This window comes from Eublepharis macularius, chromosome 1 (genome assembly GCF_028583425.1).
Source record: "Eublepharis macularius isolate TG4126 chromosome 1, MPM_Emac_v1.0, whole genome shotgun sequence".
NCBI classification, from domain to species: domain Eukaryota; kingdom Metazoa; phylum Chordata; class Lepidosauria; order Squamata; family Eublepharidae; genus Eublepharis; species Eublepharis macularius.
In genome coordinates, this window is record NC_072790.1 from 178,142,276 (window position 1) to 178,160,095 (window position 17,820).

The window sequence follows — 17,820 nt, forward strand, 5'->3', positions numbered from 1 at the left end:
TTCCGGTTGGGGGTAATGGCGAGACCGTTGTGATCCGGAGCTCTGGACCATCCGAAGTGCTGTTTTTGGCTGGTGGGGTGCATCGATCACCCACAGCCCCCTGATTTCAGTCAGAAATCAGGCCGGAATGCTTGAAGCCCCGAGAGTGAAGGGTCTCGGCGGGTGGGAGGCTCTGAATTAAGGGTTCCCTCCCAAGCCTTGAGATCCTCCTCAGAGAAGGGCGGCTAAAATCTCTGCAGCAGCTTCTGGAGTCATTAAATTGGCATAGGCTCGTCATACCCCAAGCCTCAGGAACAGAATTGGACAGAATTGGATGTTTGAAGCAGTGAATACAACCCAAGAAGTTTGTGTTAAGTAAAGATTACTATCTCCCCCAACGGACTGTTTTACTGAACAAAGACCGATTTTATAAAAAAATGAAGAACTGAGATACTAAGCGGAAAAGGCATACTAAAGAACTGAGTTGTTTAATTTGAAGTTTGAGAGTGAGAAAGAGCTAAAAAGAGCAAAGAAAGAATATTGTTTTGCATACTTGCGGTTGGCAAGATAGTGACGCGGAGGGAGGATCGTGGGAATTGGAAGAAGTGACGTGAGGCAGGAAGTGGCTACAGTAAAGTATAATAGACGGAGAGGAGACAGAGCGGCGAGGGAGAGGTCAGGAAGAGCTGGAAGAACCGGAAGGAAAACAACGTGGGAAGAGGGAGTGAAGCGCCCACTATTGAAAGTAAGGGAAGAGGAAGAGGAAGTAAAATGCTCACCACTGAAAGTAAGGGAAGATCATTGTGTTGACATCATTACCATAGAGAAAGATCGCCCGACATTTTATACCATAGAAAAACATCGCCCGACATCTTAAGGGTAAGGGAAGCCTTAACCGCCATTTTAACTGAGGGCAGACGCCTGAAATTTTGACATAAAAGAATTGAGATTTGAATTAAAAGGAAGATGGAGTTAAGAAAGAGAGCAGTTCGTGGGGGCCCAAAGCAAGCCCGATAGCTTCAAAAAAAGAAAAGGACTGGCAAGCTGCTATGGAGAATTTGGACAAAAAAATAACGGAGGGAAATAAAGAGATTTGGGAGATGGTACAGCAACTGCAGCAAAATTTAATGATGGAAATTAAAGAAGTGATTAAGATGGAAATAACGGAGGTTAAAAAAGAGATGGAGGCAATAAAAACAGATTTACAGAATACCTAACAAAAAGTGCAAGAAACACAACAGATGGTGCAGGATGGAGAAAAAAAACAGAGGCTATAAAGACAGAAACTATGGGTATGGGTGAAAGAATTGTGATGATGGAATGTAAAGCAATGGATAGGCAAATTCGTATGAGGGGTGTGCTGGAGAAAATGGGTGGATCTGCTCTGAAACAAGTAGCTGAAATATTGGCAAAATTTTTAGAACAAACAGAGGAGGAAATGATGATACACTTGGATATCGTGTACAGAGTCAACTCAAAGTATGCAGAACAAAAGAATTTACCAAGAGATATTATTGTCCAATTGACCACGAGGAGAATGAAGGAGGAAATTATTAGAAGGCATTTCGAGACTCCACTGGAAATAGCTGGGACAAGGGTTCAAATTATGAAAGAAGTACCATGAAAAGTGCTCCAAGATCGGAAAAAATATAGAGATTTGATACAAAAGCTGAAGGCAGCTGAAATTAGATATAGATGGGAGTTGCTGGAAGGAGTGACTTTTGAATTCCAATCAGGGAGACAAGTGATTAAGTCAAAATATGCAATGGACGTCTTTCTGATGGAGAATTGAAAAGACTTTCCTAGCTCAAGTAGATTATAATTATGGAGAACAAATTAATTTCATGGAATGTTAATGGACTCAATTCACCCTCTAAACGAAAAGCTGTGTTACATTGGCTATCTAAACAAAGAAGTAATATGATTTGCTTACAAGAGACTCATATTAGAGATCAAGATGTTAAATATTTATTTAATAAGAAGTTAGGAAAACAATTTGTTTTGGCAACAAAACAAAAGAAGAGGGGAATTGTTATATATATTAAGGAAGAATTGCAGCCCAAATTAATAGTTTCTGATAAAAATGGAAGATACCTGGCTGTGGAATTTTTATGTAATGCCAAAAAAACGTTGATACTTGGAGTATATGCACCGAATGGTTCTAAGGATTTATTTTTTAAAGACTTAAGAGAGCAAATGGAACAATGGACTTATGATCATATAATTGTAGCTGGAGATATGAATGGAGTTGTGGATTTACAGTTGGATAAAAGCTCATCACCAAGTAAAGTAAGGGCAGGGAAATTACCAAAATCATTTTTTGAAATTCAGGAACAAGAAAATATAGAGGATATTTGGAGAAAATACAACCCTAAATCGAAGCAATATACTTTCTTCTCAACTAGTCATCAATCCTTTTCTAGAATAGATATCATCTGGGCGTCTAAAGAACTGGTAGTATTTACTAAAGAGATTGATATTTTACCGAAAATTAGCTCAGATCATAATCCTGTGATGTGGAGATTTGGAATGAGAAACAAGAAATGGAGATGGAGAATTAATGAGGATCTTTTGGGAGACCCAGAATGTGTGGAGGTGCTTAAAAAAGAAACAAAGTTTTTTATTCAATGTAATGTTGATAAAGGAGTGTCAACACATAAGGTCTGGGATACATATAAAGCAGTAATTAGAGGTGTGTTGATGGACTTAAATGGTAGAGACAAAAAGAAAAAAGAAATGAAGTTAAAAGAGATTCCGGAAAAAATTATTCAAGTAAAACAGCAATTGAAAAAGAGGCCAGGTAAAAAGAAATTGTTGTATGAAATAAAGTTATTGCAAGAACAAATTAGGGCTATGGAAAATAAGGAAGTGGAGTGGGAACTGAAGAAAATGAAGCAAAAATCATTTGAAGGAGCTATTAAACCAGGGAGATATTTGGCGTGGCAACTGAAGAAAAAGAGAGAAAAAAGAACAATAAGTAAAATTATGGAAGAGGGGAAGGAATTATATGATCAAGGACTGATTGAGAGAGCATTCTATAAATATTATGCAAGACTATATCAGAAAAAAACAGTGGACTATGAAAAGATAAGAGACTATTTTGACATGATTGATTTACCTAAGGTGCCGGAGAAGCTGAAAGGGAAGCTTGGTGCTGAAATAACAACAATGGAAGTGGTGCAAGCAATACAAGCTACTACAGTTGGTAAAGCTCCGGGACCGGATGGAATTACAGCAAAATTTTATAAAGTGATGGTAGAGGATTTAAAACAACTGATGCAAAAAGTGATGAATGAGACATTGGAGGGGGCAGAGATGCCAGATACATGGAATGAGGCTAATATTACATTGATACCGAAGGAGACATTAGATTTAAGTAATGTTAAGAATTATAGACCAATATCTCTAACTAATAATGACTACAAAATATTTGCTAAGATAGTAGCAGAAAGACTTAAGGTGTGGTTAGTGGAATTTATAGAAGAAGATCAAGCTGGTTTCTTACCGGAAAGACAAATAAAAAATAACTTACGAGTATTGCTGAATGCCATTGAGTACTATGATAAAAACCCAGGGAAGCAGGTTGGGTTTTTTTGTGGATGTGGAGAAAGCTTTTGACAATTTGAACTGGGAGTTTATGTTTGCAACAATGGAGAAGATGCAGTTGGGGGAGAAATTTATACAAGCAATAAAAGTAATATATAAAAATCAATCTGCAAATATAATTGTTAATTCGGATGTAACAAAAAGGTTGGAAATAAGAAAAGGAACAAGACAAGGGTGTCCACTTTCCCCACTTCTGTTTGTAATGGTATTGGAGATTTTACTTAGGCAAATAAGAGAAGACAATTCAATAAGAGGACTGAGGACAAAAGGATTTGTATATAAAGTCAGAGCTTTTGCCGATGATATAATGGTGATAGTGGAGGATCCAGTAGAATGCATGCCAAAATTGATGAAGAAAATGAAAGACTATGGAGATTTAGCTGGATTTGTTATAAATAAGGTGAAGTCCAAAATATTGTGTAAAAATATGACTAAACAACAGCAAAAGGAGTTGATGGACAAGGTAGAATGTGAAGTTGTGAACAAAGTTAAATATATAGGAGTGGAAGTGACAGCGAAAAATATTGATCTATATAAGAATAATTATGACAAGCTATGGCAACAAATAGATAAGGATATGATTAAATGGAACAAAATGAATTTGTCATGGTTAGGTCGTATTGCAGTAATTAAGATGAATGTTCTTCCAAGAATGATGTTTTTACTACAGACAATACCTATTGTTAAAGATAGTAAACAATTTGAAAAGTGGCAGAGAACGATATTAAACTTTGTTTGGGCTGGAAAGAAACCCAGAGTTAAAATGAAGGTACTGTATGATGCAAAAGAAAGAGGAGGTTTACAATTACCAAACTTCAAATTATATCATGAAGCGGTATGTTTGGACTGGATAAAGGAATGGTTGACATTGAAGCATTTGAAGCTGTTAGCATTGGAAGGATATAATAAACTATTTGGATGGCATGCATATCTATGGTATGACAAAGTAAAAGCAGACTCTATGTTTTTACATCATTATGTAAGAAGAAGCTTGTTTGTTGTATGGACCAAATACAAGAAATATATGAAAGAGACTATACCAATGTGGATTATTCCTGCTGAAGTAGTAAATCCAAGAACAGAATATGCAGGGGAGAGTGGTTGACATATAAAGAAATTCTTGAGATAAAACAGAACAATTATTTACTTAAAGACAATGACGAATTGCTATTCCAATATGGATGGTTTCAATATATGCAGATAAAAGATTTGTATGAGAAGAACAAAAGGAAAAATGGTTTTAGGCTACAAAATTCTGAGATTGAGAACTGCTTGCTTCAGGGGGGGAAGAAAATGATTTCTAAAATATACAAGATATTATTGAAATGGTTTACAGAGGAGGAGGTTGTTAAAGTTCAGATGGTTAAATGGGCAATAAACTGTAATAGGGAAATTTCAATGGAAGCTTGGGAAAAGGTATGGAAAAACACAGTTAAAATTTCAGCATGTACCACGGTGCGAGAAAATGTTTATAAAATGATGTATAGATGGTATTTAACACCGAAGAAGTTGGCCAATGGTAATAGTCAGATGTCTGATAAATGTTGGAAATGTAAACAACATGAAGGTTCATTTTATCATATGTGGTGGTCTTGTGACAAGGCAAAACAGTTCTGGGGGGATATAGTAAAGGTTATGTTGGATATTTTACAAAGGAATATAATTAAAACCCTGGAATTGTTGTTATTATGTATGAACCTAGAAGACTTTGATAAAATGGACAGAGTTATGGTATTTTAAATGATTACGGCGGCCAGGATGTATTATGCACGGTTGTGGAAGACTCAGGAGATACCATCTATGGAAGACTGGATCTTGAAAGTTCTGAACATGGCAGAAATGGACAAATTAACGAGGAAATCGAAAGAGCAAGAAGTATTGGAATATACATTAAGCTGGGAAAAATTCAAGAAATATGTGGAGAAAAAGTGGGACATGAAGGGGAAATTGTGGTCTTTGGATCGTTGTTAAGGGGGAGATAGAAACTTACTTGAGGTTAAAAGGGGGTATATTTTATTATATCTTATTGGAATAGTATAGAGTTTTAGTATTATAGTATTATAAAGTTAAGAGTAAGACAGCGTATTCGTATGGGAAGTAATAAGGTTGAACAATAAGGTTGTATAGGTAATAGGGAGTATATACAATATGTCAGTGATGTAATAGAAGCAATAGATTTATAATATAGATAATAGGTATTTAAGGATTAGTATATTATATATATATATATATATATATATATATAGTTAGGATATGTACCTATTATATACTTATATATTTTTTATACTCTTAATTTAGATAAGTATTATATTAAGATAGTGAATACAACTAAATAGACTAGATTAGTATGTATTATATAGATATATATTATATATATTATTATAGATTTTAAGAATTTATAGTATATATTCTTTAGGTTAAGTTGGGTATGGAAAACTGTTGGGAGTCATTAGAAAAGGGAGGGGGGAAAGGATGGGGAAAATGCAATGGGGTGGAAAATGATAATGATTATTATGTTTATGTTTGTAAACCCATCCAATAAAAATTCTTTAAAAAAAAAGAAGAAGAAGAGTGAAGGAGCAAATTCTACAACAGCACTATATCACAAAATTAATAATTGGTGGTGCCCAGATTATAGCTTTGAAAGAAATTCCCATCCGATTTCTGCGTAAACGCAAAGATTATAGCTTTCTGGTGGAAAAGCTAAAACAGAAAAATATTGCTTTTCGATGGGATACTCCAGAAGATGTGATTTTTACATTTCAAGCGCGAAGATTTAGACTGAACTCAGTACATAAAGCCAGAGACTTTCTTGAAAAATATAGGCATCAATTGGAGCAGAGCAAAGAGGAGGAGGAAGTGGATGCCCATACTTAACTCTGCTCTTTACTTTTACATATATTGGAATCCCCCCCCTCATTTTATTAAATTTTAAAATATCATGGTGCTATGGATTACAAAAGTTTAACATGGAATATTAATGGAGCAAATTCAGTCCCAAAAAGGAAGAAAATTTTTCACTACTTAAAGAAACTAAAATCTGATATGATTTGTTTGCAAGAAACCCATATTAGGAGAAAAGCTATAAAATTTCTGACATAAAATTTTGGGTGAAGAATTTATAGCAGCAGATACCAAAAAGAAGAATGGAATTGCTTTATATATCAAGCCCCATTTAAAGCCTAAATTGATAACGAGTGATGAGTATGGAAGATATGTGGCAGTAGAAATTGATGTACAGGGGACAAAAACATTAGTGTTGGGTCTTTACATTCCAAATGAGAATAGAACTGGATTTTATAAAAAAAAATGGGGGATTGTTTAACAGATCTAGCATATGAAAACTATTGTTTGATGGGGGATTGGAATGCAGTGATCGATCCAAAGATAGATGCTCTGAGAAACATATTAAAATGAACCAGGGTAAACTACCTAAAGCGTTTTTTGATCTAATGGACAATTTAGGTCTGATTGATTTGTGGAGACAGAAAAATGGTAACGCAAGAGAGTATACTTTTTTTTCAGAAACACATAAATCTTTCTCAAGAATAGATATGATTTTGACATCAAGGGACATTGCCACCAAGGTGGTTAAAACAGAGGTCCTACCCAAGACATTTTCAGATCATAATCCAGTATCCATGACTTATAGGGGGAAAAGGGGTACCTTTAGGTGGAGACTAAATGAAGCTCTGTTACAAAATGAAGGAACTATCAAAAACTTTAAAAATAAACTAAAAGAATATTTTGAATTAAATTTAAACAAAGGTACAGATACGAGAATGGTCTGGGATGCAAGTAAAGCATATATTAGAGGTTATCTAATTCAATATAATACTCAATTGAGAACAAAGAACCAAGAAAAAAAGCAACGTATTTTGGAGGAGATGAAGAGCAAAGAGGAAGAACTCAAGAGAGCTCCTGGAAATACTAATATATTGCAACATATCAAGATCTTACAACAACTATTGAATTGAAACTCTAACGACAAAGTTCAAAGAATTTGGTGTAGTGGCCGGTTTTAAGGTTAATGAGCATAAAACCAAAGTCTTAACTAAAAATATGAAAATACAAGATTAAATGAAACTTGAGAGCAAAACAGGGTTTAAAGTTAAGAAAAAGGTATGAACTGTATGTTATTCCAAAATAATTATATTAAGACTTGGAAAGAAATTAAAAGGGATATGCTAAGATGGGATAAAATTCAATTATCACTGTTGGGAAGAATTAAAATGAATGTCTTTCCTAGAATGTTATACCTATTTCAGACAATTCCTGTATTGACAACAGAGGTACCATTTAAGCAGTGACAGAAGGATATATTGAGATTTATATGGCAAGGCAAAAAGCCAAGGGTTAAATTTAAGATTCTACAGGATGCAAAAGAAAGAGGAGGCTTGGGCCTCCCAGATTTGAGATTATATTTTGCAGCTAACTGTTTGGTTTGGATGAAGGAATGAATACTGTTAAAAAATAGACGATTACTGGACCTGGAAGGGCATGATCTAAAATTTGGGTGGCATGACTATCTATGGTATGACAAAGTTAAAGCCAACACAGAGTTTAATAATCGTTATGTAAGACATGCAATCCTGAGAGTATGGAATAAATACAAACTTAGATTTTGTTCGAAAATACCTCTCTGGCTGTCATCACAAGAAGCTCATTTTAGAAGGGAAATGGTTAGTCCACCTAAATGGTTACCTTATCAGGATTTATTGAAATTCTCTCAGGACCAAGTTAAAATTAAATCAAGAGAGGACTTAGCAGCAGAATGTCATGCCTGTCAGTGGTTTCCATATATGCAAATTGTGGAGAGATTCAAATTAGACAAGAGTCATTATGACTTTGAGAAATCTAAAACTGAATTTGAAATAGCCTTTTGTACAAATGATGAACATGTTATTTCTAAAATGTATAAACTTTTGTTGAGGTTTGAGATGGAAGAAGAGCAAGTAAAAGAATGTATGATTAAATGGGCAAAAAATTGTGGGCACGATATATTAATGGAGCAATGGGAAAATATGTGGACAAGACGGCTGACATTTAAATTAAGCTCTAATATTAAAGAAATTTTTTACAAAATGATGTATTGTTGGTATATGACTCCTGAAAAATTGGCTAGAACGTATAAGGGAGCATCAAATGTATGTTGGAAATGTGCCAAACAAGAAGGGACATTTTTTCATATGTGGTGGACATGTAAGAAAGCAAAGAGTTTTTGGTTGCAGATACAATCATCGATTCAGAAGATTTTGAAGATTAAACTTCAGCTGAAACCAGAGACTTTTCTGTTGGGAATAATGGATGGCCAGTTGGGAAAAAAGCTTTAGAACACTGTTTTTATACTTTATTACAGCGGCAAGAGTACTTTATGCACAAAAGTGGAAAACTACAACATTGCCTACAGTGGAGGAATGGTTGACAAAAGGTTTGGAGTTTGCATCAATGGCAAAACTTACTGCATTTATTAGAGAAAGGACATTAGTTAACTTCTTGACTGAACGGAAACCGTTAATAGACTTTTTGCATAAAATGGATAATAAGGATTTGATGACATCTGCATTTATGGATTAAGAAACATGAACAATAGAAAAAGAGGGGTTTTGTGACTAACCTAGAATAAGTGTGACTCTAGAAATGATATATACTTGTTGCGGAGAAAATCGGAACTCAACTTGTAGTGTAATCTAGGTGTTGTTGTTTTCTTTTCCCTTTCCCTTTTAATTATATAGATAAATGTATTGTTAGTGTGTCATGTTTAGAATTGTGTTTTTTTCCCTTATTCTCTATGTTTATTATGTTATGGTGTATAGTTTATAGTTTAAATAAAGAAAAATTTTAAAGGAAAAATCATATACAGAATGTTAACATTTATGAGGACCTCATAAGGTAATAACATAAGTATAGAAGTATGAATGTATTTTCAGAGAGAAATATTACCTGGGCTACGCATAAATAAACAGAAACTCCTAAAAGGTGCTAGCAAAATAGAAAAGCAGTATTCTTAGTAAAGTGGTGATAAATGAAATACAGCTAAATGGGATGAAACAACTAAGCCTTGTTATGGAAGGTACGGGCAGTGGAAAGGAATGGTAAAATAAGACAAATGTTGATATTTTTTATCTTCTGTATTAATTATGCACTGGTAATGTCTCCTTTGTATTAACAGTCTTTGTGCCCTTTCAAGAGCCAGAAAGATAAAATGCATTTTCTACATAATATTTAAGGAGACAAGGTAGTCCTTCTAATGAAATCCATTACTGCTAGGGCATTGAGTTTCTTACCATCACTGCATCTGCACAGTATAGGTCAGAGGAGTTGTTCCAAGTAGTTAGAGGCCTAGTGGCATCTGGCCTGCAAGAGGCCACTTTGCTCAATTACTTTGCTTGACACCGTGCAGATAAAATCTCTCACATTTGCACCTATGTGGACTGTACGTTAGCAGAATCAGATAGTTTCAGGATGCTGACACAGCCAGTTGTTTGGGATACTATTTGATTTATTCAGTCTGAGGATGTAGGCAGGATTCTTGGTTGAGAGACCCATCACCTGCATATATAATTCCTGTAATTCCTGGCTGCTTAAATTTGCAGGGGTGTTGGTGGTGGAGAGTGACATTCTGAGAGGCAGTTAATGCCTCCCTAAGAGATGGGCAGTTGCCTCAGCCTTGAAACGGACTGTGGTGTATCCACTATTAAAGAAACCCACCCTGGACCCAGAAGATTTGAATGACTATCAACCAGTCTTGAATGTACCATTCTTGAGCAAGGTGATTGAATGGGTTACGGCTATACAATTCCAGAGTTTACTAGTTGATGCAAACTATCTGGATTCTTTCCAGTCTGGCTTCAGGTCATCCTGGTGGTTGATCTATGCCATGATATGGATAGGGGAAGCACAACTTGAGGACTGTGGACTGGACTTTAGGATGATTAGATGGATAAGGAACTGGCTGGATAAATGCACTGAAAGAGCGGCATCATGTCTGATTGGAGGGAGGTGTCCAGCGGTGTGCCACAGGCAGATGATGCCAAACTGGGAGGAGTACCAAACACACTTGAAGATAGAGATAGAACTCAATGAGATATGAATGCACTGGAAAAGTGGGCAGATTTGAATAAGATGTGATTTAACATGGATAAGTGCTGGGTTCTCCATGTGGGTATCAAAAATACAAAGCGTGCATACTGGATGAGGAATACACTTCTGGGTAGCAGTGCATCAACAAAGGCATAACATCCAAATCACAGAATGTCATTGTCCCACTATATACTGCGTTGGTCAGGCCCCACATGGAGTATTGTGTGCAGTTGGGGAGGCCTCGCTTCAGAAAGGATGTAGACAAATTGGAACTGGTTCAGAGGAGAGCAACCAGGATGATCAGAGGTCTGGGACCAAGCCCTACAAGGAAAGAATGAGAGACTTGGAAATGTTCAGTTTAGAGAAGAGGAGGTTGAGGGGAGACCTGATTTCTCTCTTTAAGTATTTAAAAGGTTTTCACTAAGGGAGCTGTTGCTGTTAGCAACAGAGGATAGCACTCAAAACACTGAGTTTAAACTACAGGAGGAAAGGTATTAGCTGGACATTAGGAAAAAGTTCTTCAAGTTAAGAGTAATCCAGCAGTGGAATCGGTTGCCTAGGGATGTGTTGGGTTCCCCTTCATTGGTAGTGTTCAAAGAGTGTATGGATGAATACTTTTGGACCGCCTTTTGAAGTTGGGACTGGGAGACACCATTTTGTGGTGTCCTACCTGGAAGGCAGGTTTCAGAAGCTGATGCTAGGAAGCTGGTGCTCAGCTTCCTGCCTTTGGCCTACAGAATGTCACAGAGTTCCATCTTGTCCACCATGCTCTACAATATCTACATGAAACTGCTGGGTGAGGTCATCTGGAGATTTGGATTGGGCTGTCACCAATCTGTGGATGACATTCAGTTCTAACTTGCACTCCCATCTGATTCCAGCAATTGCAAACTATCTCTGCTCATCTCTTGCCTCGAAAACTCCATGAGGAGTTACCGTAAGTTGGTTGCAACTTGATATTTAATTAATTAATATTACTTATAATGTTTTGGTGGCCCTGATTGGGCAGAAATGCAAAGTATACAATTTGTAAATAAATAAATACTAGTAATCTGGTCTAGAGATGGGCACGAACAGCAATACGAACAACAAAAAGCCACGAACAGCCCAATCTGCTGTTTGCGAACAAGCTGTTAGTGAGGCCCCATTCTAAATGAACAGGTGGTCATTGCAATCCTTGTTCGTTGCTGTTCATCAAGCCAGACAGTCTGACACCTGCAATCAATTCCCTTGGCAACTTAGGCAGGGATTGTCTGAACTCTGTCTGAACTCCTGCTGTTGCCCTGGAAACCCCAATCTAAGCCCAATTTAGCTTGATAGGCAGGTTTTCCTTTCAAGTGTGGAGCTACAAATTTGTTACAACAAGGGAGCAAAGACCAGGGGGGAGGGGGGCTCCCAGCTCTGACTTTGCAGACAGTGGAGAGGAAGAGAGACAGTTGCTGTTGGCATTTTGATAGAGTATGCATTGGAGCTTGAATTTTCTTTGTGTGTGGTGGGATAGGGATCTACCCCTTCAAGTTCCAGGGCTGCTGCCAGGCTCTGGGCCAAGCTATTATTTATTATTGGTACCTTTCCTGCTGCCTGCTCAGGTAAGGTTTCTGGGAGTGGTGCGGTAGGGATCTACCCCATCAAGTTCCAGGGCTGCTGCCAGGCTCTGGGGCCAAGCTATTATTTATTATTGGCACCTTTCCTGCTGCCTGCTCAGGTCAGGTTTCTGGGAGTGGTGCAGTAGGGATCTTGACCAAACTTGGATGATGGCTGGAGGAGAGCCTGCTGGCTCCCCCAAACAGTCAATCACAAACATGTTCGTGAACAGGGTCATGTTCATGGTTGTTCATGAGTCCCTGTTCGTGGATGGCAACCAACTATGAACATCATGTTCGGGTTTTTTTTTCTGTTCGTGCCCATCTCTAATCTGGTCTACTTTTTGGTGAATGCTAGAGATGAAAAAGGCAGTTTTCTAGGTTAGATGTCTTGGTAATCTTATGACTAGACAACAGTAATATGTTCATTGTGGAGCTGCTCTTGGATTCTGTCTAAGCACAGGATGTGATGCACTGTCTCTTACCAATAGAAGCCCAACATAACACACAGAACAGGCTACTTCCTTGTGTCCCATCACAATGATGTCGAACATATGCTCATCAGACAGCAAGAACAAGTAAAAAATGAGTTTTTTTCTGGCTACCCCGCCACAAGCAGTTTCAGTCCCTGGGAGCAGTTCTGTCAAGAATTTAAAAAACCACTGAATTGACAGGGACCTAATGCAAAAGAAATATAAGGTGTCCTACCTGTCTGACACATCAGTGAGAGGCCTGACCACCTTCTGCCAGACCCCCAGTCCTTTTCTGTTATCAAAGTGCCAGAGTTTCCTGCTCTGCTCCTTCCCAGTCTTATTCTCGACAAGGACCAGAGAAACATCTCCAAGCAAGACACCGTGGAGGAGCCATGACATTCGAAGCTACAAGGGAAGGATTGGTACAAAGGCAATTAAAACCAAGCACAGAGCATGATCACCAAACTCTTCTCATCCTCCTAGTCACTGGTACCTTTTCAGGGCAAGGATGAATGGCAGTGTATGACCCCAGAAATGTTTTCCCACATGGTCTCCCAAACAATTGGCTAATTGGTACATTTTCATATACTTGCTGCTTATGGTTGCATGAGTCAGGGAGGGTGGTATGAGCAGGTTGCTCATTGTTTGCAGATGATACAAGCAAGCTTTACCTTTGTCATATACACAGTTTTATGCTTTACAGAAGTTGTGGTGTGAAACACTGGAAAAGACACATATTTAGGGCTTTACTGTAGAGTAGAACTCTTCAAACGTCTTTTGCCAAGCCCATCTGTAAACCTTTACACCTCTCCTTCAGCTCCATCCTCATTTGTTCTGCTTCCTGTGGAGCAGGAAATGTCATCACCAGCACTACTCCTTGCACCTTTTCTTAGATTTCGAGCCATTTAAGAAGCAAAGTGCTGAGCTTCCTCTAGTGTCAGTGCAGAACCAATGCTTGTTTGTCCTGAACCCTCCCCTAGTCTTAAGAATGCATCCCACATTATCTATTTAGGCATGGGCTTAGAATGTCTTAGGCATACCCCTAAGTGTTAGTGCAACAAGCATTTATTTGTAAACATATTACAGAGCTGTGCTCATCAGAGAATTATAATTAGCTGCAATGTGTTCTAGTGGGGCTTCCTCAGAATTCTGTCTCTAAGTATAAAATATGGTCAGTCAACTGCTGGAAATGGGAGCTGAATGTACACTTGGGCTGCTTCCATGTGGCTGTTTTATTCTGCTATGGCTTCCAGGAGCTGTCTTTTACCTGCATGACATCAACATGCACTTTCTGCCCCTGCTTCGTTGCAATCTTTCCTATTTGAGAAAGTCTCTTTTGAAAGATCCCAGCCAAAGCATGTTTGCACAGATGTGGATGGAAAGGTGTGGATTTTTTTTAAGGTCCTGCCCACATCAATATCATTTTCTTTTCCCAAGAACATAGCCAATATTTCCTTCCTTTCCATGTACTACTGGAATATTTTACAAATATTTCATTTTGACATATTGCAATAGTTTTATAATGTTATAGAGATATGTCTGATATTTTGCCATTTTGACTGCCTCTGCATTCACAGCAGCAATGAGAACCACACAGAAAAATGGTGCCGTGTGGAAGCACTGGTTCCTTTGCCTAATAAGGCGAGCCCCCCCCCGACTTACCAGGGGCCTGTTTTGCCGCCGACGGGGCCGGGCGGGAGACTTGCAGCGGGCTTCCTGGTTGCGGGCATCCTTCCGACTCCCGACGGGGCCCGCGACCAATTGCTTTGAATCGCGGGCGCCCAATCACGGGCGCCCAGATTCGTTGCAAGGGGCGGGGCCGGCGCGGACCACAATCATGCGGTCTTCCCTCTGGTCCGGTGGGGAGGTTTAAATTACGCCACCTCCCCACCTTGCCTCCAGTCTGCACTGGCCTTCTCTCGCCCTCGGACAATCGTCGGAGAGCAGCGCGAAGACCGGAGCAGGGAGGCACGCGGTTGCAGCAGGTTGAAGTGCAAGCTGACCTTCGTCCCTGTGCAGCCGGAGTGAGCCAGATCCCTTCGGCTCCGGTGAAGAGGAGGTGGAGCAGAGGACATTGGGGAAGAGGAGAGTGGAGAGCATCGAGGGCAAGCGCTGGCGAGAGGAGGAGAGCTGAGACCGGCGAGATCAAGCGGAGGATGTCGGGAGCTCTCGTCGGCAGGGAGGAGAGCGAAGAGCGTCAGGTTCAAGCACCGGTGAGAGGAGGAGAGTGACCGGCGAGATCAAGCTCCGGCAGGGAAAGGGAAGGCGGAGAGTGGTGAGAGCTCAGCGCCCCCCCACCTTCCACGTGCAGTAGGGAGGCAAGCTCTGAGCCAGTGCCCACTTCCCTCGTCAGGAATCCCCAGCGGGGCTTCATAGGCCGGGGGGGAGCTTCCACAGCAGCGCTCACTGCAGTTGAGCAAAGCAGGCAGTGGTGCCTGTATAAGAGGCTGGGAGATGGCCCCGAAGGGGAAAATGGCTGGAAATGGGGGCTCTAAGGGGGGAAAGGCAGCCAGGAGGCCCAAACCGCAGGCCAGTTGCCTCTTGCCGAGTGTTCCCTCTCGCAGGGAGCCAGGTGGAGGGGTCAGTGAGGCCAGGGCCACCCAGGGTCAGCGAAAGCCCCACAGACTTGATAAGCCTCGTGCGGCCACTGCAAGGGCAGGCACGGCGAAAGGGGCCTCTAAGCAGGTGGCTGGGGGGAAGACCGGCTCCAAGCCAGCCAAGGCTGGCGGGTGGGGGGCCCTGCAAAGAGGAAGGGGCTGCAGCTCGGGGCAGGAGGGCAGGAAGCGGGGCCCGGCCCTGAGTCCACTGACGCGCTTCAAAATATCGCACGTGCACTGGAGCTCCTTGTGTGGACAGCCTGGGGATCTCTGGGCATGAGGCGGCCGGGGCCACGCCTGCCCCACTCCGGGTGAGATCCCTCAGCCCAAGGACAGCGGGCCAAGTTGGAAGAAAGCAGCAGCTCGCAGGCAGAGGGCCATCTCTCCGTCCAGCTCAGAGGAGGCCAGCAGCCGAGAGCGTCGATGCCCAAGTAAGAGGAGGAAGTCTTCCTGTAAAAGGAGCAGCCATCGCAGTCGGCACGAGGAGTCAGACAGCGACTGGAGCTCAGGTGAGTCTTCCTCGTCGGAGGACGAGGCCCTTGGGGGGGACTATTGGGAGGTGGCAGCCAGGGTCCTGGGTCTCCCCGTCTGGGCCCGGCAGCACAGGGCCCAGGATGCGAACGGGGAGGGCGCCCCCTGCGAGGTGTGGGGCTCGGAGGGGGACCCTCCTGGGACTTCATTCATTGATGACGAGGACCCTCCTGGCATCCACCTTGCCTGCAAGGTCCGCAACCGGATATTAGATGGTTATTACATGGATGTCTTTTCCCTGCTAAGGCCTGAGGCGGAGGACGGGTGGTCCAGCCCCCCTTCAAAGCGCAGCAAAAGACAGAAGAAGAAGGAATTGGCTGAGCGTACTTTTTCGAATTGGCTGGAGGGTTTTACCGTGTATATGGGGGTCATGCAGGCAGCCTACCCAGACAGGGGTTGGCATTTATCTAACCATTTGGGCAATGTGCTCCGGGCCTGGGCCTTGGCTGGGGAGAACGCAGCCATGGATTATGATGAGGCTTTCCGAAACAGGGCCTCCCACAATCCGACGGCCGGGTGGGATTTGATCAGCCAGAAGCTATGGCTCTGCCTGGTGGGTCCCCATATGAAGGGGAAGGGCGACCCCCCCCCTGCCCTGGGCGCTGGGCCTCGCGGCGGGATAGATCCCGCGGCCTGTGCTGGGAGTACAACCAGGGCAGGTGTCACCGCTCGAAATGCAGTTTCAAGCACAACTGTGATGCATGCGGGGGCCCTCATTCTCGCCTGTCCTGCCCCCGTGGGCAAGCGGCTTCACAGCCCTTTTGAGGCGGCCGGTCCTCCAACAATGCCTCCCAGAAGGACGGGGGACCGGCCTTAAGCGCCTCCCAAGGAGCAGATGCCGGCAACTGACCCCCCTCTTGGGCGGCTTGTCCTGGCCCACATCCCGGTCCAGCTCCAGGCCCTCACCCCTCTCCTGGCACGCTACCCCGACCGCTCCATGGCCAGGTTCCTCTTGGAAGGGTTTTCCTATGGGTTTCGAATCCCCTTCACAGGCCCATGTGTAGCCACCTCATCAGGCAACCTAAAATCCGCCAGAGAGATGCCAGGGGTAGTCGCGGCAAAAATTGCCAAGGAGGTGGCTGCCGGCTGGGTAGCTGGACCTTTCCTCTCCCTGCCATTCCCTAACCTCAGGGTTTCACCTCTAGCGGTAGTCCCTAAGAAGGCACCAGGCGAGTACCGCCTGATCCATCACCTGTCTTACCCCAGGGGTTCGTCAGTCAATGACCTCATCTCGCCTGAGCTGTGCTCGGTCAAATACTCCTTGTTCAATCATGCGGTGCGCCTGGTGCAGGGCTGTGGGGTGGGTGCCCTTATGGCCAAATGTTTTTTTTTTATATATATATAATTTTTTATTTTCAATATCTAACATACAACTACTACATACATACATACCCTACAGAACAGTAACTACAAAAGATTACAATAACACAAGGGATAGGAAAGAGGAGAGAAAAAAGAGAGAGGGAGGGAGGGGTGGAAAAAAGGGGAAGGTACCCTACAAACACTAAACACTAAACACTACATTTCTGTTTTCCCTTCATACTGCCATTATTCAAAAGTTAAAGCTTTATATTATATTGATGGAGTGGTTGACCTTACTAAATGCAAATTACAATTTAATTTCAAGTTAAATTTTTCTTCCCCTCCTGGGTCCCGGACGGAGTTCTCTCTGCGCAACTGCAGCCGCAGTGCTCGTTTCCTCCCCCTCCCCCTCAGACTTCTCCTTTTCATCTTGCTTGGTGCACTGGAATTCTGGGTTCCTGTCCTCAAAATCCCTTAGTTGATCTTCTGATAATATCTTAAAGGCTTGATCTTTATGGGTGAACCAGATTCCTTCCGGAAATAACCATTTGTACTTTATTCCACGTTCTCTCAGAAGAGCTGCGAACTTTTTATACTTAAAACGTCTTTTCCGGACTAGAAATGGGACGTCTTTCAATATCTTAATTTTGTTGCCCAAGAAGTCCA

General features: G+C 41.6%; 1 protein-coding gene across 1 annotated transcript in view; it reads right to left on the minus strand.

Moving 5' to 3' along the window:
* The window catches only part of ALK (ALK receptor tyrosine kinase), a 941,973-nt gene that overhangs the window by 137,475 nt on the left and 786,678 nt on the right, over positions 1-17,820 (minus strand). Inside the window, 1 exon segment of the mRNA XM_054982048.1 lies at positions 12,960-13,129. Coding sequence (XP_054838023.1) covers positions 12,960-13,129 — 170 coding nt within the window.